The sequence below is a fragment of the Hyperolius riggenbachi genome, chromosome 1 (assembly GCF_040937935.1).
Source record: "Hyperolius riggenbachi isolate aHypRig1 chromosome 1, aHypRig1.pri, whole genome shotgun sequence".
Classification (NCBI taxonomy): Eukaryota; Metazoa; Chordata; class Amphibia; order Anura; family Hyperoliidae; genus Hyperolius; species Hyperolius riggenbachi.
The window spans coordinates 130,093,561-130,116,606 of record NC_090646.1 but is presented as its reverse complement, the minus strand read 5'-3'; the positions used below and the strand labels follow the sequence as shown (position 1 = coordinate 130,116,606).

The window sequence follows — 23,046 nt, the reverse complement described above, 5'->3', positions numbered from 1 at the left end:
AAGGGATGCAACTATATTTGTTGTGGAGGGATAGGCTGAACACCTTTGCTGTCCACATACAGTGGAGGTGGCATTATACAGGCTGGTCATTATGCCACAGAATACAGGTTATGAATGCACAAGGATCCATAACATGTAATGCTGGCACTATTGGGATGTTTCAAGCTGTGTGTGAGTTAATAGCTTAATATGTCATAACGAGAATGCCTGCTTCCACTGTACATGGGTGATAGTCACAATTTCCATATCAACAACAACTTCTGTTTTAGCATTCATAAATGTACCAGGTCCATATGAATCATTGCATAGAAAATGGGATAGATTTTGTCTAAGGATGTAATTTCCTGCACAGTCAGGTCTCAGGAGCAGTTTATATACTTTACTCTCTCACACAGAGCAATGATGTGTGAAATATCAGCCAGTCAAGTATCTGGCTGTGCGGAAGCAGTGAGGCGCAATGGGGCTGACCAGCTCAAATGTGTGGAAGTGCACCTTTATGCATTTTTTTTCCAAGGCACAGCACCACACCACACAGCCTGCATTGTGAACATTACTGTGTCAGTGAGAGGATGTCATGGAAGAGGCGGTCCAGTGTCTTGTCTGGACAGGCCTTTTCATTTTAAATGATGTTCTATCAAATGCATGTGAAAACTAACAAGCCCTATTCAACAACCAAGCTGGGACTGCTGCTGTCACTGTGGTCGCTACATAACTTACACATATGGCATACAGTAGCCCAAGATATGTAAAATGCACAAGAGTGAGATGTGGGGATCAGGTGTATACATCCATCTTTCAGCACATCTGCATTCTTATTTACAGTTCCAGCCTGTAGGGTGCAGCACTGCACCTGCTACAGAAACAGCTGACCACCAAATGATGTCACAGACATGTGGATTCTGTCCCATGAAGGTAATCTCTGGGCAAAATAACATCCAAAAAACAATAGAAGTTTGAACAAAGCATACAAGAAAGCTCTATTACCTAAAACATATTTTCATGGACTTTGAAAACAAATAAGAGCTAGATTTATGGAATCCTGTTATAGGGTGGGATTAGGTCAGTTTTAACAGAATATCTCCCAGAATGCACTGAAAAAATCAAATCCAGATAGTTTAAGTTAGAAAGCTAAAAGATAATTTTGTCCGATTAAAAGTGGTTTCCTTTTCTGATATAAAGTTATTAGAAAACCTGTAGTAAAAGTGCAACCCAGAGGAAAACATTTGTGATAGCCGGATTTCCGCCACATGTGCTTTAGGCTTGATTGTGAATTGATTTGCCCCATGTAACCTGACTGAGGGTTAATTTCTACAGTGTGGCATTCATGCCTATGCTGATTGTCTTTTGAGAATCTATGTCACTTACTGCAACACTGATGAGGAGGGAAATATGTCCCAAACATCTTCCAGCACACAATAACTTATATAATAATATTAACTTACAGTTAACTCCAGTATTTGCCTGAAAATCTGGAAGCCTCCTTTAATATTGTCTCATGATCTAAAAAGTCTTTAAAAAGATGGTGCATTACACTGTGGCTTTACTGATGAGATCTGACAAGAGTGTCCCCTTCTCCCCTATGGAGTCCCTCCAACTGCAATCTCAAGTGTATGAGCCACAGTGTACATTGGATAATGTATAGGAGGATGGTGGCTGCCAAGCATATTCACCACCTGCAGACACTAGAGTCATCTCATAGACTTCACCATCATTCATACCAACCACCACTATAAGCCAATGTGTGTTTCCAGTCTATGGTAACCAAGCCAGATAATCAAGAGGTCTATAGTTCCAGTGTATACATAGTGGTTCCACTTAAAATACCAACTTCATGTTATTAAGAAAATATTAAAAATAGTCCATAATCCTCCTGTTATATGGAGCCTTGCAACAGAAATAAATCATTAAAGCAAGCATACCAAAAGGGCTGCATTCAAAAAATCCAAAACTTTAATCGCCTGACTTTCTATGGATATTGTGCATGCACAAAAGCCAAGAATGCGACATATTGTTACAAGACCAGTACTGGAACACAGAAGAAAACGTAGGTAAGTCCTACCTGTTAAGCAGTTGCTAAGGTGGACAACAGCATTGCGTGCTTGCCAATGTGATACAGTGTGTATATAACTGCACCTCTGTGTAACATACTACATTTCCATTACAAATGTATACAAGAGGTCAGGGTTGCACAACCCATTTCGCAAATTTAAAGCAGAACTGAAATATGATAAAAAACTTGGGGCTGCTGCTAGCACCCTGCAGCCTCCCTGTGCCGTCTCTGAACGATCCTTCGGCCCCCTGCCGCGACTGAGGTTCTTGACCACAAGTTGCCGTCCATTGCACCTGTGGGGCCCTGCCACGCGTGTCCTCATTTGCGTTCCTCCCACTGGAAGCGTCCTGCGCAGTACAAGGTTTCTCGGTGACGGGAGCATGTATGAGGACGCTCGCAGCCAGGGCTGCGTAGGCACAGTGGCCGTTGACTTGTAAGTCGGCAGTCAAGAAACAGAGCCGCTGCGGAGGAACGGAGAATCGTTAAGAGACAGCGAGGGCACAGGGAAGCTGCAGGGGGCTGGCAGAAGCCCTAAGTGAATGTTTGTTTATATATAGAATATGTCAGTTCCGCTTTAATGCCATTAAAAATGACCTTTGCATTTCAGTCTGCATCTAGCTACGATTCCTCAGCCACTGTAATGAGGTACAGTTTAGCAACTATCATTGTAAACACATGCTGCCTAGCAATCTGCCTCTTCCAATCTATGGTGGACAGGGGTGTTTGAAAACCAAAAGGTGCTCCATATGTGCTCCCATAAGAGCAACAGGCGTATCAACAACTACTTCAGCACACATTTCTCACATCTCTGGCTGAGATTATCACAAATTATTGTTTTGGGTGACTAAAATTTAACTGGGTATTAGCTACTATTTATAGGAGAACCATTGTGTCCAATTACAGCTGTCAGACAGGCAGAGAGATGTGGGTGTGAAGCCCAGGAGGCATTCCACCCATATTAATAAGCCCTTACACCCTCTGCCTGCTTCCATCACCTTCCATTCAAAGTCAAGTCACACTTTTGGACAGGGGACTCGTTTTATGGCTGAGGTGATCCACAACTTGGGGGATAATAAGCAAAACACACAATTTATAACATTTAGGAGAAGTTGGGGAGATTGTTTTGTTGACATGTAAGATGACACAATGCAGTCTTGTAAAAAAAACACTTGTATTTGGTGATGGGTGAATGTTTTGAGAATAATATAAAGGGTAATAATAGGACGTAATAAAATAGTTCATATGTGCGGTAACCTTTAGACTGTAAACAGGTCAGTAATGACAGAAATGCTGGCATATATCATGTTAAATAAGGGATACGTAAGGCAAAGTACGTAACTGCAATACTGAAAGGCGCCCAAAAGATAGTTATTTACATTTTAAATACACGTTATGTAAAACTAAAGAAGAAAAAAAAAGCGTAAATGGTTTGCAATGAACAGGATGGAGCTTGTAAATAGTATATAACCTCATCAGCACAGAAAATGATTGCAAAATTACAGCGCAAACAGCTGTCTGCCTACTTGGCACAGAGGTTCCCACGTCACATGGTGTCTGACAGTGAAAGGGCTACGTAGCCACTAGACAAGTCTACAGTCTCTTTATATGGGTATATTGAGCAGCAGTCAGATGAGAACTTTCCCACAATCACGAGGAGATTTCCCAAAGATGAGATTTCCGTGCAGTGGTGTAATACTTATGCCCAAGGGGAGAATGATAAAGGTGTCACCATCACAGCTATACAGTGATCATTGCTCAATCTGATTGGTTGTTCCTGGGAGCTCCCCTCCCCACAAGAGTAAACATCCAGCCAGTGTTTTTATGCTGGGAATACACAATGAGTTTGTTCAGCAAATGTACTGGCTGATCGATTTTTCTGATCTTTTTCAGATCGATTTTCATTCACTTCTATGAGAAAATTAATCAGAAAAACGATCAAAATCAGATCGGACCTGTCGGACATTATCTATCTGTCAAAAAAACTTGTGGCGTATTCCCAGCATTATACACCAATGTTTTCTGGGGCTTGTCAGATCACACTTTACTCATGTATCAAACAAGTCTGTACCAGGATTCATATGCTTATTGTACATTATAGAGAACTTGAGAACTTAGCAGGGAGCGTTACACACAGGGCTGTGGAGTCGGAGTCGTGGAGTTGGGGCAATTTTGGGTGCCTGGAGTCGGGAAAAAAATGCACCGACTCAAAATTAGTTACTTGCGCTGCTTCAATAAAGCAGTCCCCGTATTTTTAAAGTCAGATATACACATCTGATTGTGACTGTATATATGATGTGTACACAGGAATCTCTTATATATACTAAACATCTATGCTGTAAGAATAAAGCCTGATGTGTAGCCGTATCACTAATAGAGATGTTTAATGAGATTGATATAATTCTGCGTTGATTCTGATTTATGCAAATGTATGCACTCTCTTTGCTCATGAAATCAAATAATTTGATATGATGTTAAAATTTGGTTTGGTGACTACGAAATAAATGGTACCCGAGAAGGATGAAAAAAGTTTTATACATACCTGGGGCTTCTTCCAGCCCCTTTCAGGCTAATAAGTCCCTCGCTGTCGTCCTCCACCACCTGGATCTTCTGCTAGGAGTTCTGGTAATTCAGCCAGTCAGGCCGCATGCTGCTTCCACAGCCAGGAGCGTTCTGCACTTGCGCAATAGTGCTGCGCAGGCGTAGTACGCTCCCGGCGCCAGAGTGCGTGCATGCACTATGCCAGACTGGCTCAAGTACCTGGACTCATAGCAGAAGATCCAAGTGGCGAAGGAGGACAGCGAGGGACTGATTAGCCTGAAGAGGCGCTGGAGGAAGCCCCAGGTTTGTATAAAACGTTAATTTCATCTGTCTCAGATTTACTTTGTTACACAGTTGTACATACATATGCACTCCCCACAGAGCTGTAGGGAATCCAATGAGAATGTTGTGCACATTGAACACAGAGGTGTTGTCTATCATCCATAAACCTGGTTCAGATTGTGCATGAAGAATGTGTAATAGAGGAAGAATCTCCTTATTCCCCTGCAGAGTACCTGCACATCACTCTTACATGTACCCACAGTTACATTGCCTAGGGCCTGATAGATGTTCTTTGTTCGGTCTGTACCTTTTACAAGTACGCTTACCAAGGACTAGTTTTAGTCTATGACTAAAGGGAATAAATATGGCAGTCTCCATATCCTTCTTTCACTTCAGTTGTCTTTTAAAATTCCTAAGCGTTGGCAGTTAAGAGACGAATTTCATGTTACAGACTTTCAACAAGATTGTAATATGCAAATTAGAGGAGTCGGAGTCGAGGAGTCAGTGGAATCCTAAACTGAGGAGTCGGTGGATTTTTGTACCGACTCCACAGCCCTGGTTACACAATATAATGGAAAAGGCTGATAGGCAGAAGTGGAAACTCTCACAACTGAAGCCCCAGATACCCAAAAATTCAGCATCCACTCTCCATAATTAGCCTACAGCCCCATCTACACCATGGGACATTGCAGCGATCCGGCGGCTCGATTAGCCGCCGGATCGCCTCTTCCACGTGCCCGCTACGTCCCCGCTCGCGCGCCGCATTCGATTCCCTGCTCGTGCCCGCTCGTCCCCGCCAGCGCCGCTTATCTCCCGCACGATTCCCTGCCATTGTCCGCTCGCGGGGATCAAGCAGGGAATCGGCGGTGCGGAGATCCGTCCTGTCTCATCAGCGGCTCGATTGATAAGGAGCATCGTGGCCGCATCTACTCGTGTAGATGCGGCTTACAACTTTGTGCTGCTTCCAAGGTATACAGGCCTTCATTTTTTACAATTTAGATAAACTGCTTATACATTTTAGACCCATTAGAGAAACCTGAACGTAAAGTATAGTGACCTGTAGTATAGGATGTGTGGCAGGATAGTGCGCAACAAGCAGAATGCAAGGGTGTAGTTCTCTCACCAGTCTCCTAATGACTCCCTGCAGTGCCTGTAAGCTTTTAGCATGATATAGTGTTACTTCTAAGCAGCTGAGGAAGCCATTTAGAGCTAACCTACACTTGTTATTTTCTCTATTCCTTCCCCTCCACCATCTTCTCTACCTAAAACTAAGAAGCACCATCCTGAAACCTCCTATAGTCACAATACAGCACCAGTGAGGTCCAATTTCATACAACTGAATGGGGAAGTACATCCTGTACACTAAAATACTATTACTATAAGGATATTATTGGGTACAGTCCTTTATATAGTGAAGGATCAAAAACAGTCCTTTTTAGAGGGCAATCTACCTTGCCTGCATGAACCTTTGTTACTTTACAGAAAGGACTCGAACTGGAATGCAATCTTGTGGTACAAAAACTTCTTTAGAAAAACTTTATTAACACATATAGAAAAAAATAGCAAAAACGTTAAACCGGTTTCTTCAATTCCACATTATCAGTCTTCATACAATCAACGGTATATCAAGACACCAATAGCTTAGGACTGACAAATACTATATTCTGGCTTGGCTTGATGATTAGTTGCAACCTTTAATAGGCGTGTGTTTTAGAGGCAACGACACATTTTAGTTTCGGGCTTTTTTACATAATGTATGTGCCCTTCATCAGGCCGTAATACACAATTCTAGAGAAATAGACAATAAAAAATACATTAAAATCACAATTCTGTTCAAAACATCTAAAAAGAAAAAAAGTCTCAAGTCCAGAGGAAGAAGACCCACCGAGGTGATCAATTAATGGTATGTATTGCACCAGGTTCAATTAAATTCTATGAACCAACATAGCAGAGAAATGTGTTAAGATACAGCTTTCAAACGATAAGAGACCAGAAAGTTTATGCATCAGATGTCGCAAGAACTCTCCACCAAAAGATTGGAGCAATCTTGGATTGGAGATATGTTGAGGCATGGTATTATATTTTATGGTCTTATACTCTGTTTTTGTATATTTTTTCTAGGCCACAGTGTGCATCTGGTGGGTTCAGATGCCCATCCCACTTTTTTTATCTATAGGTTTCTGGCCTTTATGCTTTTTAGTTGAGGCATACAGGTTTGTGCTTTTGTATTTCATACTATAACTTATGTCTATTAAATAAGTACTGCTCTATACTTAATGCTTTGGAACTTCAGTGTCTTTTTCTCTATGTTACTAAGGATCCTATTTATCTCTTGGTTTGTGGAACACACTTTTAGGCATGTATATGGATACATGGGCTGATATTTACTAGCCCATGATGCATGCCTTTTTCTTGAATGTGGGGTAATTCTATTTTTCTCCTTTCTTATCTTTGGTGGAGAGCTCTTTAGACACTTTTTTCTCCAATCTTTTGGTGGAGAGTTCTCGCGACATCTGATGCAGACTTTCTGGTCTCTTATCGTTTGAAAGCTGTATCTTACCACATTTCTCTGCTATGTTGGTTCATAGAATTTAATTGAACCTGGTGCAATACATACCATTAATTGATCACCTCGGTGGGTCTTCTTCCTCTGGACTTGAGACTCTGAGATGTTTTGAACAGAATTGTGATTTTAATGTTTTTTTTATTGTCTATTTCTCTAGAATTGTGTATTACGGCCTGATGAAGGGCACATACATTATGTAAAAAAGCCTTAAATGAACATGTGTCGTTGCCTCTAAAACACACACCTATTAAAGGTTGCAACTAATCAAGCCAAGCCAGAATATAGTATTTGTCAGTCCTAAGCTATTGGTGTCTTGATATACCATTGATTGAATGAAGACTGATAATGTGGAATAGAAGAAACCGGTTTACCGTTTTTTGCTATATATGTTAATAAAGTTTTTCTAAAGAAGTTTTTGTACCACAAGATTGCATTCCAGTTCCTCTTTTTTGCAAATATTAGGTCCTTTCCGTAAAGTAACAAACACTAAAATACTATTGACTGGACATCCCATAGTGCACCACCCTGCCTAAGCAGCTCATATACATCTGCATAGAAAAGTCTGGCTTGCAATGGTGTGGATAAGCCCTTACACTAAACTTTATTCTTCAAACTGTATACAGGGCTGCATTATGGGACTGCTTTGTGTACTAAATGTGCTGCTGAAAAATATACTAGTAAACTGGTTTACCTGCCAAAGGACTTGTTTGTTGTGATACACACTGCAACTAAAGCCCAGGTCTGTAAAGTACACATTTTAGATTTTTCCTCAGCTGAAAGGAACAAATAGTTTATAATTGTTTATGCCAGAAATGTAAAATGTGTACAGGAGTTCCTAATGCTGATGCTCTCCTCTTCAGCGATCCTCCAAGATGGATCTCCTTGTGTGAACTTACTTCAGAAAGTAAGCTGTCACAGCATAGTGCCCCTCCCCTCTCCACACTGCAGTACATGCCGCTTGGCTTGGAGCAGAACAGCATAACTACAGCAATCTCTTAAAACCGGACACCTGAAAAAACCTGTACAAATAAATTAGGCTGACAGAAGTCCAAAGTACCAAGTTTAAAGGGGCACTACGGCGAAAAATTTTAAAATTTAAAATCTGTGCAAACATATATAAATAAGTAAATTTTTTTCCAGAGTAAAATGAGCCATAAATTACTTTTCTCCTTTTTTGCTGTCACTTACAGTAGGTAGTAGAAATCTGACAGAAGCGACAGGTTTTGGACTAGTCCATCTCTTCATAGGGGATTCTCAGGGATTCAGGCCTCGTGCACACCAAAACCCGCTAGCAGATCCGCAAAATGCTAGCAGATTTTGAAATGCTTTTTCTTTTTTTTCTGTAGCGTTTCAGCTGGCATTTTGCGGTTTTGAGAAGCGTTTTTGGTGTAGTAGATGTCATGTATTGTTACAGTAAAGCTGTTACTGAACAGCTACTGTAACAAAAACCGCCTGGCAAACCGCTCTGAACTGCCGTTTTTCAGAGCGGTTTGCGTTTTTCCTATACTTAACATTGAGGCAGAAACGCATCCGCAATCCAAAATCTGCAGCAGCCCGGGAGTATGAGTTTCTGCAAAACGCCTCCCGCTCTGGTGTGCACCAGCCCATTGAAATACATTACCCTAGCGGATCCGCACCCGCAAGCGGGTTGCAAACCGCAGCCGAACCGCTCTGGTGTGCACTAGGCCCTATTTTCAAAAACATTTAATGAATGGCAGTTGCTCTGTCCAACTGACAAAAAACTGTGCAACGAGCAGTGAGGTTGGCCAGCATCATTGTTTAAATCCTTTTTAGGGAATATCTTTATAAAGAATAAAAGCCTTGCTGAGAATCCCCTATAAAGAGATGGACTAGTCCAAAACCTGTCGCTTCTGTCAGATTTCTACTACCTACTGTAAGTGACATTAACATAGGAGAAAAGTAATTTATGGCTTGTTTTACTCTGGCAAAAAAAACGTACTTATTTGTTTATGCTTGCACATATTTTAAATTTTACAATTTTTCGCCATAGTGCTTCTTTAAGTCCCAAGATAGCAGGTTCTAGGGTCACTTTATGGATGGGACAAGGTGTGTGACGAGGGCGTACGACACACAAATTCCTTTGCAGGTAAAACAGATGTCTGTCTGCCTAGAGCTATGCTCTAAACTCTCAAACACTTTCTACTGTCACATGCTGATATCCAGCAACTTTCCAATGGTTCCCAGTGTATGTATAACTAAATCCAAACCTCAGAATAAATACCTTCTCATCCCTCACAAATTGTGCTAATTCTAAGATATTGCCTTCTCAAAGAATTGAGGGACCTTGGCGCTTTTTGGCTGAATGAGTAATGCCTCTTTCACTGTCAGAAGACCCAGTGATTGCTGTGAAAGGCCAGAACAGCCATTACATTATAAGAAAAGGCAACGGAACCACTTCTTTGTATAAAACTGTCTACCAAATGATTTACCCTTGTAGACCTTTGCAGTGTTAGTGCTCAAATGCATAATAAGCTCTTTAAGATATCATGTGTTTAGATATATATTTTATATATATAGATGTGTAGAAAAGAAAACCTTTCAGGATTGTTCTTTGGCATTAACCAGATATTCTGCAAAAGAAAAAGTTAGCACGTTATGTTGTTATTTTGCAATTAGTCATTTGCTGAGAGGCTAGATGAAACGTGGTGCTTCTGGATTATAAAAGGTTAAGAATAGAGATAGCAAAAATAAGTTATGGGTAACACCATAATGGGGCGATACATGAGTAAAACTTTTGATGGTCAGTGTCAATAAAGTGCTCCTTATTGTAACCTCTCCCGCTTGTGCTAGATACGGACAGAGGGCCCTGGGATCAAACAGCAAAATCCCAACACGTTCCACCAGGATGGGTTGCTCTGTGGTCACAGTGTGGATGACGCGGAGTCCATTGAGCGGTAAAGGATTCTGGGGAGGAAGTCAGTAGCAACCTTCTTTCCAGCTGTCATCCTTCATGGCACCATGAGTCTTGGGAGCTGGCAATGATCTACAAGAAGCACAATTAACAAAGGTTGTGTAATGTAGGAGCCAGAGCTTTCTGTCATACTGCCCCTACCCTACCCAGGGGCCATTTCTGAGCAGGGCCTGGGAGAAGAGCCAGAAGGACGCAGAGGGACTCCCGACCTACGGTGGGCTGGAGAAAGCCCCAGGTAAGTTCAGATTTTGATTTTATTTAGTGCTCAAAGTCCCTTTACATACAAGCTGATCATTAACAAGGTTTACATGATAAAAAATTAACCAGAAGCAGCTTATACATCCATACTTCGTATCTGTAGATATTATCAGCCTTAATCTTTTAGAAGCAGCAGGGATAACTTCAAAGTGCATTATTCAAGCAGAGAGTAGCACAAACTGCAGCTTGTTTACTATTGGTATTGTAATGAAATATACTGTATATTCTGGGGTTAACATGCCTGTATTTTACAATATTGTAAAACAAAGCATGTACATTTTATTATTATTGGCTTCATTTTAAGTTTCTTTAAACAATTAAATATAAGTATAGCAAAACTTTAAAGCTAATGTAACCCCACGTAAAATAAAAAAAGTTAGATACTCACCTAAGGAGAGGGATGGCTCTGAGTCCTAATGAGCCTATCCTCTCCCGATGCCGGGTGGATCCTTCGTTCAAATCCGCTGCCGCGGGGACTTCGGAAGTCTTCGGGAGCACTCGGGCTCCCGAACACCGGCAGCTCCATACTGCGCACGTGCGTCAGACACACGCGAGTGCGACAGAGGGCATTCCCGCATGCGCAGTATGCAGCGGCACGTCTTCGGGAGCCCGAGTGCTCCCGAAACCTCTCTTCGGCAGCAGAAGTGACAGTATTTGACCGAAACGGTCGAATACTGCTACGGGGGATCCTGAGCGGGACCAGGCACTGGGAGAGGAGAGGGAAGTCTCATTAGGACAGAGCCTTCCTTCTCCTTAGGTGAGTATCTGACTATTTTTTTTTAGGTCAGTTCCCATTAGCTTTAAGGGAAAACTTAAATTCTACTTGTTCATAGGGATGGTCAATGAGATCAATGGGCAAATCATTTCAATTTGATTCAGGATTATGCACAATTATGTATACAAATTTATGCAGCTTGAAAATGGACCAAAGTCTACCTTGACGGGATTCAATCGGTCCATTTTCAAGGTGAATAACTTTGCATCTACAATTTTAATAACCCTGTATCAACATTGCATTTCACTGACCATCCCTACTTGTTAATCCTGGTGATGAAGCATTGATTGTGTATTTACATACCTACGGACAGGCTGTGCAAGTTTGCTGCGAGGCACTGGTATACTTCCTCCTGAAGGTGTGCTAGGTCTTGGCAGTCCACTCCTCACAGGTGGGCTGGCTCGTGCACCAGGACTTGAAGAGCCACTCTGTTGGCTTGGAGGCGGCCCTGCAGGAGGCATATTCTGTGCAACAGGGGCCGCTTCTTGTGCAAACTGATGGTTAGATAAAGCCTTCATTGGCTGCCGTAACGCTAAAGGAGAGGGTGCTGCAGGAGAGCGGATCTTGCATGGGGAAGGTACTGTAGGGGAAGGGGATAAAAATGATCAGTGTCACATTTATAATGACCGTTACAGCAGACTCTTCTAAACAGTGAAAACTATTATGATCAGTCTCAAGCAATTATAAGCAGAGTATACCTACTTAACGGAGGAACTGTGACGAAAATCTTAAAATGTAAAAAACACAAATACGTACATTTCTTCCAGAGTAAAATGAGCCATACATTACTTTTCTCCTATGTTGCTGTCATTTATTTATTGTACTTATGAAGCGCCAACATATTACGCAGCGCTGGACATTAGTTTAGGTTACAGACAATATTTAGGGGTAATATACAGCAAAATGACAATACAGGAATACAAGAAAGACCAGATCACACAGCACAGTATGAGTACAAGGTAATGCTTAGTCAGTCACTGGATGGGAGCGTGGAGATTAGCAAGTTAGGTTCACTCAGATGCATAGCATGGGTTCACAGTAATGGAGGTGCATGATCAGGTAGGACAAAAAAGGAGGAGGACCCTGCCCAAAGGCTTACAATCTAGAGGATGAGGTAAGGACATGAAAGGTAGGGGACCAGAGTTCAGCTGTGGGTTTAGAGCACTTCTGATGGGTGGTAGGCCAGAGTGAAAAGGTGAGTTTTGAGGGCCTTCTTGAAGATGTTGAAGGAGGGGGCTGCCCTAATGGGTTGAGGTAGGGAATGGGTGAAGGTAGGGAGTTCCATAGTGTTGGAGCAGCTCTTGAGAAGTCCTGGAGGCGTGCATGGGACTGAGTGATGCGGGGGGCGGCTAGGCAAAGTTCATTGGTAGAGCGGAGTGGGCGGCTAGGTGTGTACCTCTGAGTAAGATCGGAAATGTAGGTTGGACAGGTTTTGTGGACAGATTTGTAGGTCAGACACACTTACAGTAGGTAGTAGAAATCTAACCTTCCCGACAGGTTTTTGGTTAGTCCATCTCTTCTGGGGGATTCTCAGCATGGCCTTTATTCTTTATGAAGACATTCTCTGGAAAATATGTATACAAAGATACTGGCCAGCCTCCCTGCACACTTTTTTGGCAGTTGGACGGAGCAACTGTCATTCACTAAGTGCTTTTAAAAATAAAGAAAACCCTGAGAAACCCCTAATAAAAAATGTAATGTCAGATTTCTACTACTTACAGTAAGTGACAGCAACATAGGAGAAAAGTAATTTATGGCTCATTTTACTCTGGAAGAAACGTACCGGTACTTATTTGTGTATGTTTACATGTATTTTAAATTTTAGGATTTTCATGACGGAGGTCCTTTAAAGAATCGAGATTGCTTTTCCATGAATAGGCAACATCCAAACTATTAAGCAGAGTTTAGAAAAAAAAAATCAAAAACGTGTCAGAGCAGCCTCAAGGTAAACAGATTTTACACAAAACTGCCTAGTGGCAATAAAAGTGACCAAGAAGGTGATGCCCTTTGTAGAGCTAGTCAGAACTCATGAGCACAGTGTGGCGGATACAGGGTCTTCAGAGAGGCAATAAGCAAAGACTGAGTCAATAATCACTGTCACTTGTGTTAGTACTATAAACACCTCGGTACTGTATACGGTATAATGTATGCCACTATAGCCTGAAAGATAAATCTAATTTAAACCAAAATCGCGATCACCAAGATCAAAATATCAGAATAGTCAAAGCGGCGATTATCCTGATCACGTCATTTCCACATGTGGGAAGTTTGAAGAAACAGCTTCAAACTTCCCCAAAGTCAGGACATACCTTCCGCACGAGTCCAACACTGTCCCGTCCTCTAACGCCGTCTGCCGACTCTTGTGCGTGGCAAAATTCCAGGTTCCTGTATGTCACATGACATACAGTTAGTATGCCATGCATTAGAGCCTGCAGGAGAAGAAGTGGATAGACAGGCATCGCTGGACTCGTGCTGGAAGCTACCGGGGTATGTCCAGAACTGATGCAGCTTGGGACGGAGGAGGCACACAGAGAGGCAGAGCCATAGAGAGAGACACAGGAAACACAGAGGGGGCAAGAGAGACCCAGAGGAGGCATAAAGAGGCAATGGGGGCACAAAAAGACAGGGGGACAGAGGGGGAACAAGGCTTGATTTGAAGGAAATCGTGAATCGAAATCGCAATTTCGGACAGAAATCGCTCAATTGAATTTTTTCCTAAAACCGTTCAGGCCTACGCCACTGCCTCAGCAGCAAAGTGTTATTCTGTGTTTTGCTGTATGACTGTGCTCATATTTACAGACATTACACTGATTTACTTTGAAATAGCATAGTTCTATAAAAGATCAATAGCCTTTAACTTAAAAAATAATGTAAAGGAATTATGATGGTGGGAAAAAAAATAGTGCTCTGAAGCAGAAAACACACAATTGAGTTGGCATAAAAGACAACTGTTGTGAAAAACAAAACTCCAATTGCAATACTGGATGCGGCTATAATGTGCCTTTGAGATATGTAACAGATATCAATTAGACTGATCAAGACAGGCGCGAAGAAGCAAAGCAAAAGTGTCACAGATGCCCAGAGCAACTATTTAGACTCCTTGCTTCAGTCAATAATATGCGTCTTGATCGGCTGTTCTTAAAGCAGACCTAAACTCAGAACTTCCTCTCTGTTCTAAAAATTAAGCAACAGCATAACCTTTAAAGAAAAGTTTACTTTCTGGTATCATGGAGCACAGAAAGGGTTAACCTCCAGTGTTTACATATTAGCACAGAACAATGGCACAGATCAGACGCAGCTGATACAGGGTGAGGTAACAAGAGTACATCTCCAGCGACCTCAGCTGGAAGCCCAACATCACTGCCACCCAACGGAAAGCCCAGCAGAGACTTCTTCCTCCGCCAGCTGAGAAAGTTCGGCATGACAGAAATTCTAACCAGCTTTTACTCCGCCATCATTGAGTCGATCCTCTGCTCTTCCATCTTGGTGTGGTATGCTGGCGCCACAGCCAGTGATAAGGACAAACTACAGAGGGTCATCAAGTCAGCGGAGAGGATCATTGGGTGCCCCCTCCCCTCACTTGCCCTACTACACAACAAAAGACTTAAATCCAGGGCACTGAGGATCGCAAATGATCCCTCACACCCTGGCCACTGCTACTTCAGCCTGCTGCCTTTGGGCCGGAGGCTACGAGCAATCTCCACAAAGACCACGAGACATAGGTACTCGTTCTTCCCCTCGGCAGTCAGCCTCCTAAATTCCCTCCACATTCTACCATCAAAGCAAGCTCCAACGAGTTGCGGGGCCGGCTGCGCTACGACAGACCAGTCAACCAGGCCACAAGTCTAACTGTTAGACATCTCAGTGTCACACTGGGGAATGTGATGTATATTACAATGTAATGTTTAATCTGATGTCTCTGTTGTTCGCTGCTATCTAGCTATGTCTCTATCTATGTACTCTTCCTGAGCTATATGTATTGTGCCAAAAACAATTCCGGACATGACCCAGTTCATGTTTGGCGAGATAAATGATTCTGATACTTCAGATCAGGTGGTTTTGTAGCTACACTAGTTATGGGTGTGGAGATTGGGATGGCAACACATGTTTGGTGACCGTGAGATGGGCCCCAAGGCCATGAAGGGCAACATGGGGAAGCAAGGGAAGGAATATGAACAATGGGGGGCCCCATGATTTGTAGTTACGCCACTGAAAGTCAGGAAAACTACACAGAATGCTACCTTACCTCCAGTTTGAGGTACAGTAGTCTACTGCATGGCTGAAAGTGGTCCTGAGGTTTGAAATTAAAATTCTAAAAAGAATCTCCACGACTCCAATGTGAATAGTTATTATTGGCACCAAACATCAGGTGTTACCTCTACCCTCTGCATCCAGCCACCAAGTAGCATGTAAGGCATGAGCCTTAGGCTAGGTTACACAATATCCACACTGCAACATCATTCCTCACCCTTCTCATTGTAACCATGTTACTGGGGCATCTTCCTAAACAGAAGGCAGACAGGACAATATTCCAACAAAGTTACTAATTGTTTTCTGCTCTACCCAACACACAAAGAAAAATACTTTAGCTTAAAGTGTTTTTTCTTTGGCGGCAGACATTGTTAGAGCTCATTCACAACAGGGGCATCCATTACACTGAAATGCATGGCCATCTCTGGTGCAATGCTGGTTATATTCAACTGCTCTGAATGAGCCAGCAGATGGAAATGGAATAAAAGGACTTCAGTTGTGCAGTCTCTCATATTAGTCTTTTTATGCAGTATCTCATATTGCTACTTATTGGACACTGTATGTTGTGCATAATGAGAACAAACCCTTACGGTTTATAAAAATCAACATTTTACACAGCAATGCAAGTCAACTTATCTCTCTTCACAAAGCAATACACTTTTCCCACACAACTTACCTTGCAGCTACTCTTTACTGCTGACTGCCCACCACTAAAAACCGGTATGTTATGCTGGATACACACGGTTCGTTCCCGCATCGAATGCGCCGCTCGATTCCCGACGAATCAATTATTCCCGAACATTTCCGAGCGCATTTCGATGATTTTTAGGTCGATTGCCATGTAAAGTATGGCAAATCGACCTAACGATCCATCGAACCGCGAATCGGACATGTCGGAAATAAACGAATCGACGGGAATCGAGCGGCGCATTGATGGGAATCGAGTGCGGGAACGAACCGTGTGTATCCGGCATAAGAGAGGTAGTTTAATGATAGTTCATGAATGATAGTTCATTGAAAGTAAAGAGAATATTTCATGTATGGGTAGTAGACTGCATGACTGAGAACTCCCATCTTTTTACAGGCCTGCTGATAGTTGTGATCTACTTTGTGAAAGTACAGTCACACTTTGTAACAGTATGAGTTTAAAGCGTATCCGAGATGAAAAACTAACTATAACAAGTAACTTGTCTATATAGGTTAGATAGTTTAGATAGTTTATACAGCAAATCTAGCTGCAAACAGCTTTAATAGAATATGATTGATTATTCCTGTGATACAATGATAGCAGCCATGTTTGTAAACATTAAACAGAGGCAGGCTTATCTGCATCTTGAGCAAAAAAATCTAATCCCCCCCTCTCTGCCTCTGAAATCTCTGGCTAGTAACACCTCCCCCTCCTCCTGCCCAGACTGAGCTCCCATGAGCCCTTGCTACTGTCTGAAAGTGCCTTGGCTCTCTGAAAACCTGTGGGCGTGGCTTCTTTAGTTTACAGGGAATTTAGAGTATTAAAACAAAAACAAAAAAAAGTATTTGGCTTGAGGAATGCCCTATAAACAAAAGGAAAGGAACACAATTATGCAATGAGAAAAAATTCATCTCGTATCCACTTTAATAATGGAATGATGAGCTCCTTTGGCTGTTGGCCTGCTTTGTCCAATCAGCAGTTGTATGAATGACTCTCTAGGTTTGTTTTTAAGCTACAGAAGTAGAAAGACGGAGGAACAGAACAGAAAATGCTGACTGTCACTGGCTGGATAGAATTACAAGGCTTTTGGCAGACATTTCACATGTTCATGTCATCTGTATATTTAGGCGTCTGCCAACTGTTTAGATTTAAATAAGGCATTGTGAAGGGCAAACAAAGTCTATTCTAAAGAGGTCAAAGGAATTCTTATTTCACTGAGTTACAAACTCTTATAACAAAGGTAATAATATAGTGGAAGCCAGTGAGTGCTGTGTAATATCACATGTGATGATTACACAAGGCTGTGACTGAAGTATATTTACACCAATGCATTTTTAGCAGCAGGAGTCAAACAGGCCTCCTTGTTGTAGGATTTTAAATGTTCCTCAAGGCAAAGGGACATAATGCTCTGAGCACAGAATGCTACAAGCCCACAATGACTTAAAACCAGCAATAGCACTGCACCAAGTATATCATCCCACCAAAAACAATCTGAAATCAGCTTGTACGCTCACATATATGAGAGCCCAAATGTCATCGGATATCAGGTAATTGTAGATATTGCACAGTACAGTAAGATAGCCCTTCATCCAATACTATTGTGAAGGTTCTTATTTATCCAGATAATGATATCTATATTTTAAAGTAGCTTCAACTGGACACCTTTTTCTTATAAATAAGCCAAAATAGCAGAGCTACATATATATTTTGTATATGGCTGGACTGAAACGCAGGAGGATCTTTAAACATCACATTCACATCCAAAAACAGAGGCTGATGTTTGTCCATGCTAAGGATCCAACACCTAAACACAGGTGAGGTAACCTACTTAAGCAAAGATTTGTACATTGGTGAAACCATGCAATCTCCAAGTGGCTCAGTGGCTGGATAGTGTAATGGGTTTGCTATTATATATATTACCTTTAAAAAGAGAGAAGCCTCAGGATCCTGTTGAAGCTTCCCTCGGTCGGCAGCAGCCCCCCATTGATGAGCACGCTCCCCCGCGCAGCTCGTCCTTGGCGGCGCAATAGACGGGTGAGCACAACCGCGCATATGCAATGGGACAGAGCTCACGGCTCTGTGCTACTGCGCATGAGAGTTCAAGTGTCTACAGCGCAGCCAGTGCTATCTCACTAGGAAGGAGAGAGAGAGAGAGAGAGAGAGAGAGAGAGAGAGAGAGAGAGAGAGAAGACTCAAAAGGATCTTCTTTAGGTAAGCAACTACTTTTGTACACTTTAAGGGCTCTGACACAGGAGACGAGGGTTCAAATCTCAGCTCTTCCTGTTCAGTAAGCCAGCACCTATTCAGTAAGAGACTCCCCTAACATTGCAAAGTGGCCCACTGAGCGCAGTTAGTGGCTGCAGATCTAAAGCACTTTGAATCCAACAGGAGAAAATTGCTGTACAAATGTTTAAGTACAGTATATTCCTGCGTATAAGATTACTTTTTAACCCTTGAAAATCTTCTGAAAAGTTGGGGGTCATCTTATGCGCCGGGTGTCATTGATGCCAGGTGATATGCTCCATCCTGTTACCGCCTCTCAGATCTCGCTTCTGAGGACTGTAGTGAAGTGGCGCAGGCGCAAATGTGCAAGATCTGAGAGGCAGAGAAGGAGGTAAATAGGATACAAGGGTGGGCCACAAGGGTGAAAGAGGCGTCTTTTATGGGCACATCACAATCTATTCTTCCATACCGCTTGGTGATTTAGTTCAATCTGAAACAACAGTTCCTAAAAAGGGATGGGGGGGAACCACTTGGCAAACAGTGTAAATAGTTTCAAGGTTTAAAACACACGTATGCAGCTGTCCATCCAATGTACAAAATAATCACTGCCAAACTGCCTCTGATGAAACAAGGATGATCCTTGAGAAGCGCATCAGGCTACTGCATGTATTTTTTTTTTGTCCAATGAGGGCTCGTTCACATTAGGCGTTTTCGGCCTTTTTTCAAGCGCAGGCAATTTAAAAAACGGCCACAAACCGCTTGTACAATGAATCTATGAGAAGGTTCATATCAGCGCGGTTCGTGCGTTGAGCAAAGCCGTGCCTGTACCATTTTGGGGGCATTTTTGCTATAATGGAAGGTATAGAAAGTGCGCTAAACGCTCACAAAACCGCTTTATGCGGCAATTGCAGTTTTTTTTTAGAATACATTGTATTTATTCTTTTTCGGGTCAAAGAGTTCACTTCCTGACTTGCTTCAGGGAGTGAATAACAAAGTCGCTCTAGAAAAGCGCTTACCAGAAACGCAGTATGCAGTGGAGCGCTGAGAGGGAGGAAAAAAGCACACAAAAACACAAAACGCATGCATTTTGAATTGTAGGTGTGAATGAGGCTTAAATGTTTGTTACCTATTGGTGCAAATAGCCCGTGATTTACCAATATGCCAATCCAGCTGAGGACTCATCTAGAGAGCTTCAACGGCTTCCATATTGGATTCCTGTACAGTGCTTCCGAGATGGGATGATCAAGGACAGAACAACAGTGGTTTATCCCCTGATACGCTTGTATGTTTAACTGTTGATACTGGCATTTTCAGCTATCTAATAAGGCGAACCGCTGTCTGCATAGAGGCGAGGATCTATTTTATGTTTTTAAACACAAGGAGCACTTCCTTATTTTTTACAGTTAAAAGGGAAATGGCCTTTTGACACAATTTATCATTAACATTACAGTTCTGTTTAATCAGGTTTGCCTAGACATTGTGGAGTCAGTACACACAAAAAGACTCGTACACACAGGTACTGTCACCACTGAAGATCAGTATTATGCAGGAGTGCAGAAACATCTTCCCACCCACAAAAGAGTGTTCAGTTAAAGCTACTGTATTTTCTTTAAGCACTGGTCCACCCAGTGTCGTTCCATAGCCCATCACCACTTGTTCAAAGCTCGGCTACTCAGAACAGATTTGGGTACGAGGGGATGGCTGAACATTACCTCCTTTAGGACCTGCAACAGACTGTTTTGCTTTCTGGGCTGTACGTGGCATTTTTATCTGCCTTTTTGATGCTGTTGGAACACAAGGAAATATTACATGTTTCTCAACCATCAAACATTAAAGTTACCTAGGTGAATAAGTAAAAAAGAGTAGGAATGCATAACATAAAACGTTAGGATTAATCATAGTAGGGGTGATAAAGGCAGTGCACAGTGCAGCCTAAATAAAAAGGTGCGTGTACAGAAGCATGGCAGTAATAAAGAAAAAAACATACAAATAAAAAAATAAATAAAAAAATTAAAAAAAAAAAGGTTAAAGGACTTACGAGGTGACATGTGACATGATGAGCTAGACATGTGTATGTATAGTGCCAAGCGCACAAATAACTATGCTGTGTTCCTTTTTTTCTTTCTCTGCCTGAAAAAGTTAAAAATCAGGTATGAAAGTGACAGTTTCTGTCTGGGTCGGGACCTGGTCGGACTGGGTCAGACTATAGCATAACTCTCACTGATAAGTAATTACAGCCATAAAACATTTTTCTGTCAGTAAATGGCTTTTAAGAGCAGGAAAGAGATAAAAGGGGTCAATAAATCATAGATTTGAGCTCTGGCATACTGCAATGAATGTGTCATTGAGCAGAGACAATGAAACAGTAAAAACTTAAAAACTAGATTTAAATATAAAATAAAACTGTGGGATATCTAAAAAAGTCATTTTTAGGAGAAGTAGGATAGTTATAATTGTTTTTCTCCGAAGTTTATTTTCACCTCGTGAGTTCTTTAAAGAAGCTGCTAAAGATTTCCCCTATTAAGTAGTAGTCCTTAACTTCTCCTAGTTTTCAGTAGCAATGGTGGCCACAAATAAATAACCAAATACTACCTGCCAGAGTAGACTGCAGACAGCTAATTCAATCAGAAGGGCAAACAAGGTCCGCAAATTCAGCTAATCAGATTACCATTACATACTTATAACAACGTCAGAGCAGAAGAAAAAAAAAGCTAGATAACCAATGTCACATAGAAAAACCAATGAGGTGACATGGTTTATCATGACCAGCAAGCAGTGAGGAGAGGCAAAAGCCATCCTCCATGCTACCCATAGATAGCATTACATTTTCAGTAACGAAAAAAAACCCTTGTAGGAGATCTTTAATAAAACTTGTTCTAAACAAACACCAACAGGAGACAGTCAGAGTCTTCTAATTGCATAAGAAGTTCTGCACCACAATTGTGCACCATCACTCATCTTGTGTAATGTCTTCTATCCTTTTAGCTGAAAGTGAAACTTCACTTTTGTTAGAGAAAAAAAAAAAACATATCCCCCAGGACAGCTATAGATAGGACATATTTCAGCAGCATTTTTTAAATGTGGCTTACTTCTTTTCCTCTGCTCCCTTTCAATAACAATCTGGTGTTACTAAAGGAACTACGCTGGGTGTGGCGGCACATAGGCTGTGAACATAGGCTGTGAACAGATCTTTGTTACACTAAAATAACTATCTGTGAACAGTTAACCTGCAATAATCACAATATAAAAATGTAAAATAGTAAAAATGAACAACTAGAAATGTTATGTCAACCAAACCACTAGCTGTTGCTATGGGTACCAAGGCACTTTTATTCAGCATGTCAAGAAAGGCAGGGCTGGTTGAAGACTGAACTGGAAAAATACATTTTAATAAAATTAAGTTAAAAAAAAAAACCCTATGCAGTGTGTGTATCTATCTATCTATCTATCTATCTATCTATCTATCTATCTATCTATCTATCTATCTATCTTTTTTTTTCCCCAAATGAAAAGGGGAATTGTGGTTCTGGCCACAGATGTACTTTAGGATGCAGATGAAATGCCAAAAAGTACCATCTATAGACAAGCACATATACAATGCAGTGCAATCTCCATGGAAACTGTCTAAAGATAGCCATAGATTTCAATACCCAAATCAGCAGACTGCAGGCCAGCAAGTCATCGATATCTGTTGGAATCGATCAAATTTTCCAATCGCCCGTTATTTATATAAAAAATAAATAAATCCGTGTATAGCTTGCTTATATATACCGCTCTCATTAGTGAGAGGAGGTGGATGAAATTAGATGATTTCCGCTCAAAGTCAACATTTACAATCAGGTGGGATTAATGGAATCAATTGATTTTTGCTGAAAATCAAATGTTCAGGATTCGTTTGAGTCATCAATATCTAGCAGAATCTATCAAATCGACCGGATATCGATAAAGAAATCGACTAGTGTTTGACTTTCTTTAATCAATCATTAGAGGGAGGAGGTAGATGCGATAAGATTATTTCTGTTCAAAGAAGAGTCTGGCTGCTGTCGCCTAACCGGGTACCTACACATGTAAGTAATGATGGTTGGGGGAAAGTGTGGATAACATTCTGTCCAGTACAATTGCATTGTTGTCTCAACAGGAAGAGAAGCTCCAGGAGCCAGCCAACTACCACAGGACCCATACCATCCCTGCAGAAGAAGTACAAAGAGAAGTTGTCTGCAGAATCTGGAGACCAAGCGGTAGGAGTGATTACTGCCGCCCACTTCCTGGGGACATCCAGAGCACCCAAGAATAGATCCGGGGCACGTGCAACTGATCTTTGGGGCTAGCAACGCCCCTGTGAGGGAGTATTGATGACAATAACATTCTATAGCCCAACAGACCATCACAGGGGACTACTGTGCCAACCTGATTGGAAGACTTTGGAAAGCAAACTAGGAGGAGTGAGGCAAGTTGCATTCACAAGTCCTCACCAGCCAGGACA

At 41.8% G+C, this 23,046-nt stretch overlaps 1 protein-coding gene across 1 annotated transcript in view; it reads right to left on the bottom strand.

Annotated features, from left to right (window-relative positions):
* Positions 1-9,941: 9,941 nt before the first annotated feature.
* The window catches only part of SLAIN2 (SLAIN motif family member 2), a 57,845-nt gene continuing 44,740 nt past the window's right edge, over positions 9,942-23,046 (bottom strand). Inside the window, exons 7-9 of the mRNA XM_068268290.1 lie at positions 20,276-20,347; positions 11,705-11,981; positions 9,942-10,440 (exon numbers count right to left, since the gene is read on the bottom strand). Coding sequence (XP_068124391.1) covers positions 10,374-10,440; positions 11,705-11,981; positions 20,276-20,347 — 416 coding nt within the window. The 3' untranslated portion in view covers positions 9,942-10,373. The remainder of the gene's footprint in view (positions 10,441-11,704; positions 11,982-20,275; positions 20,348-23,046) is intronic.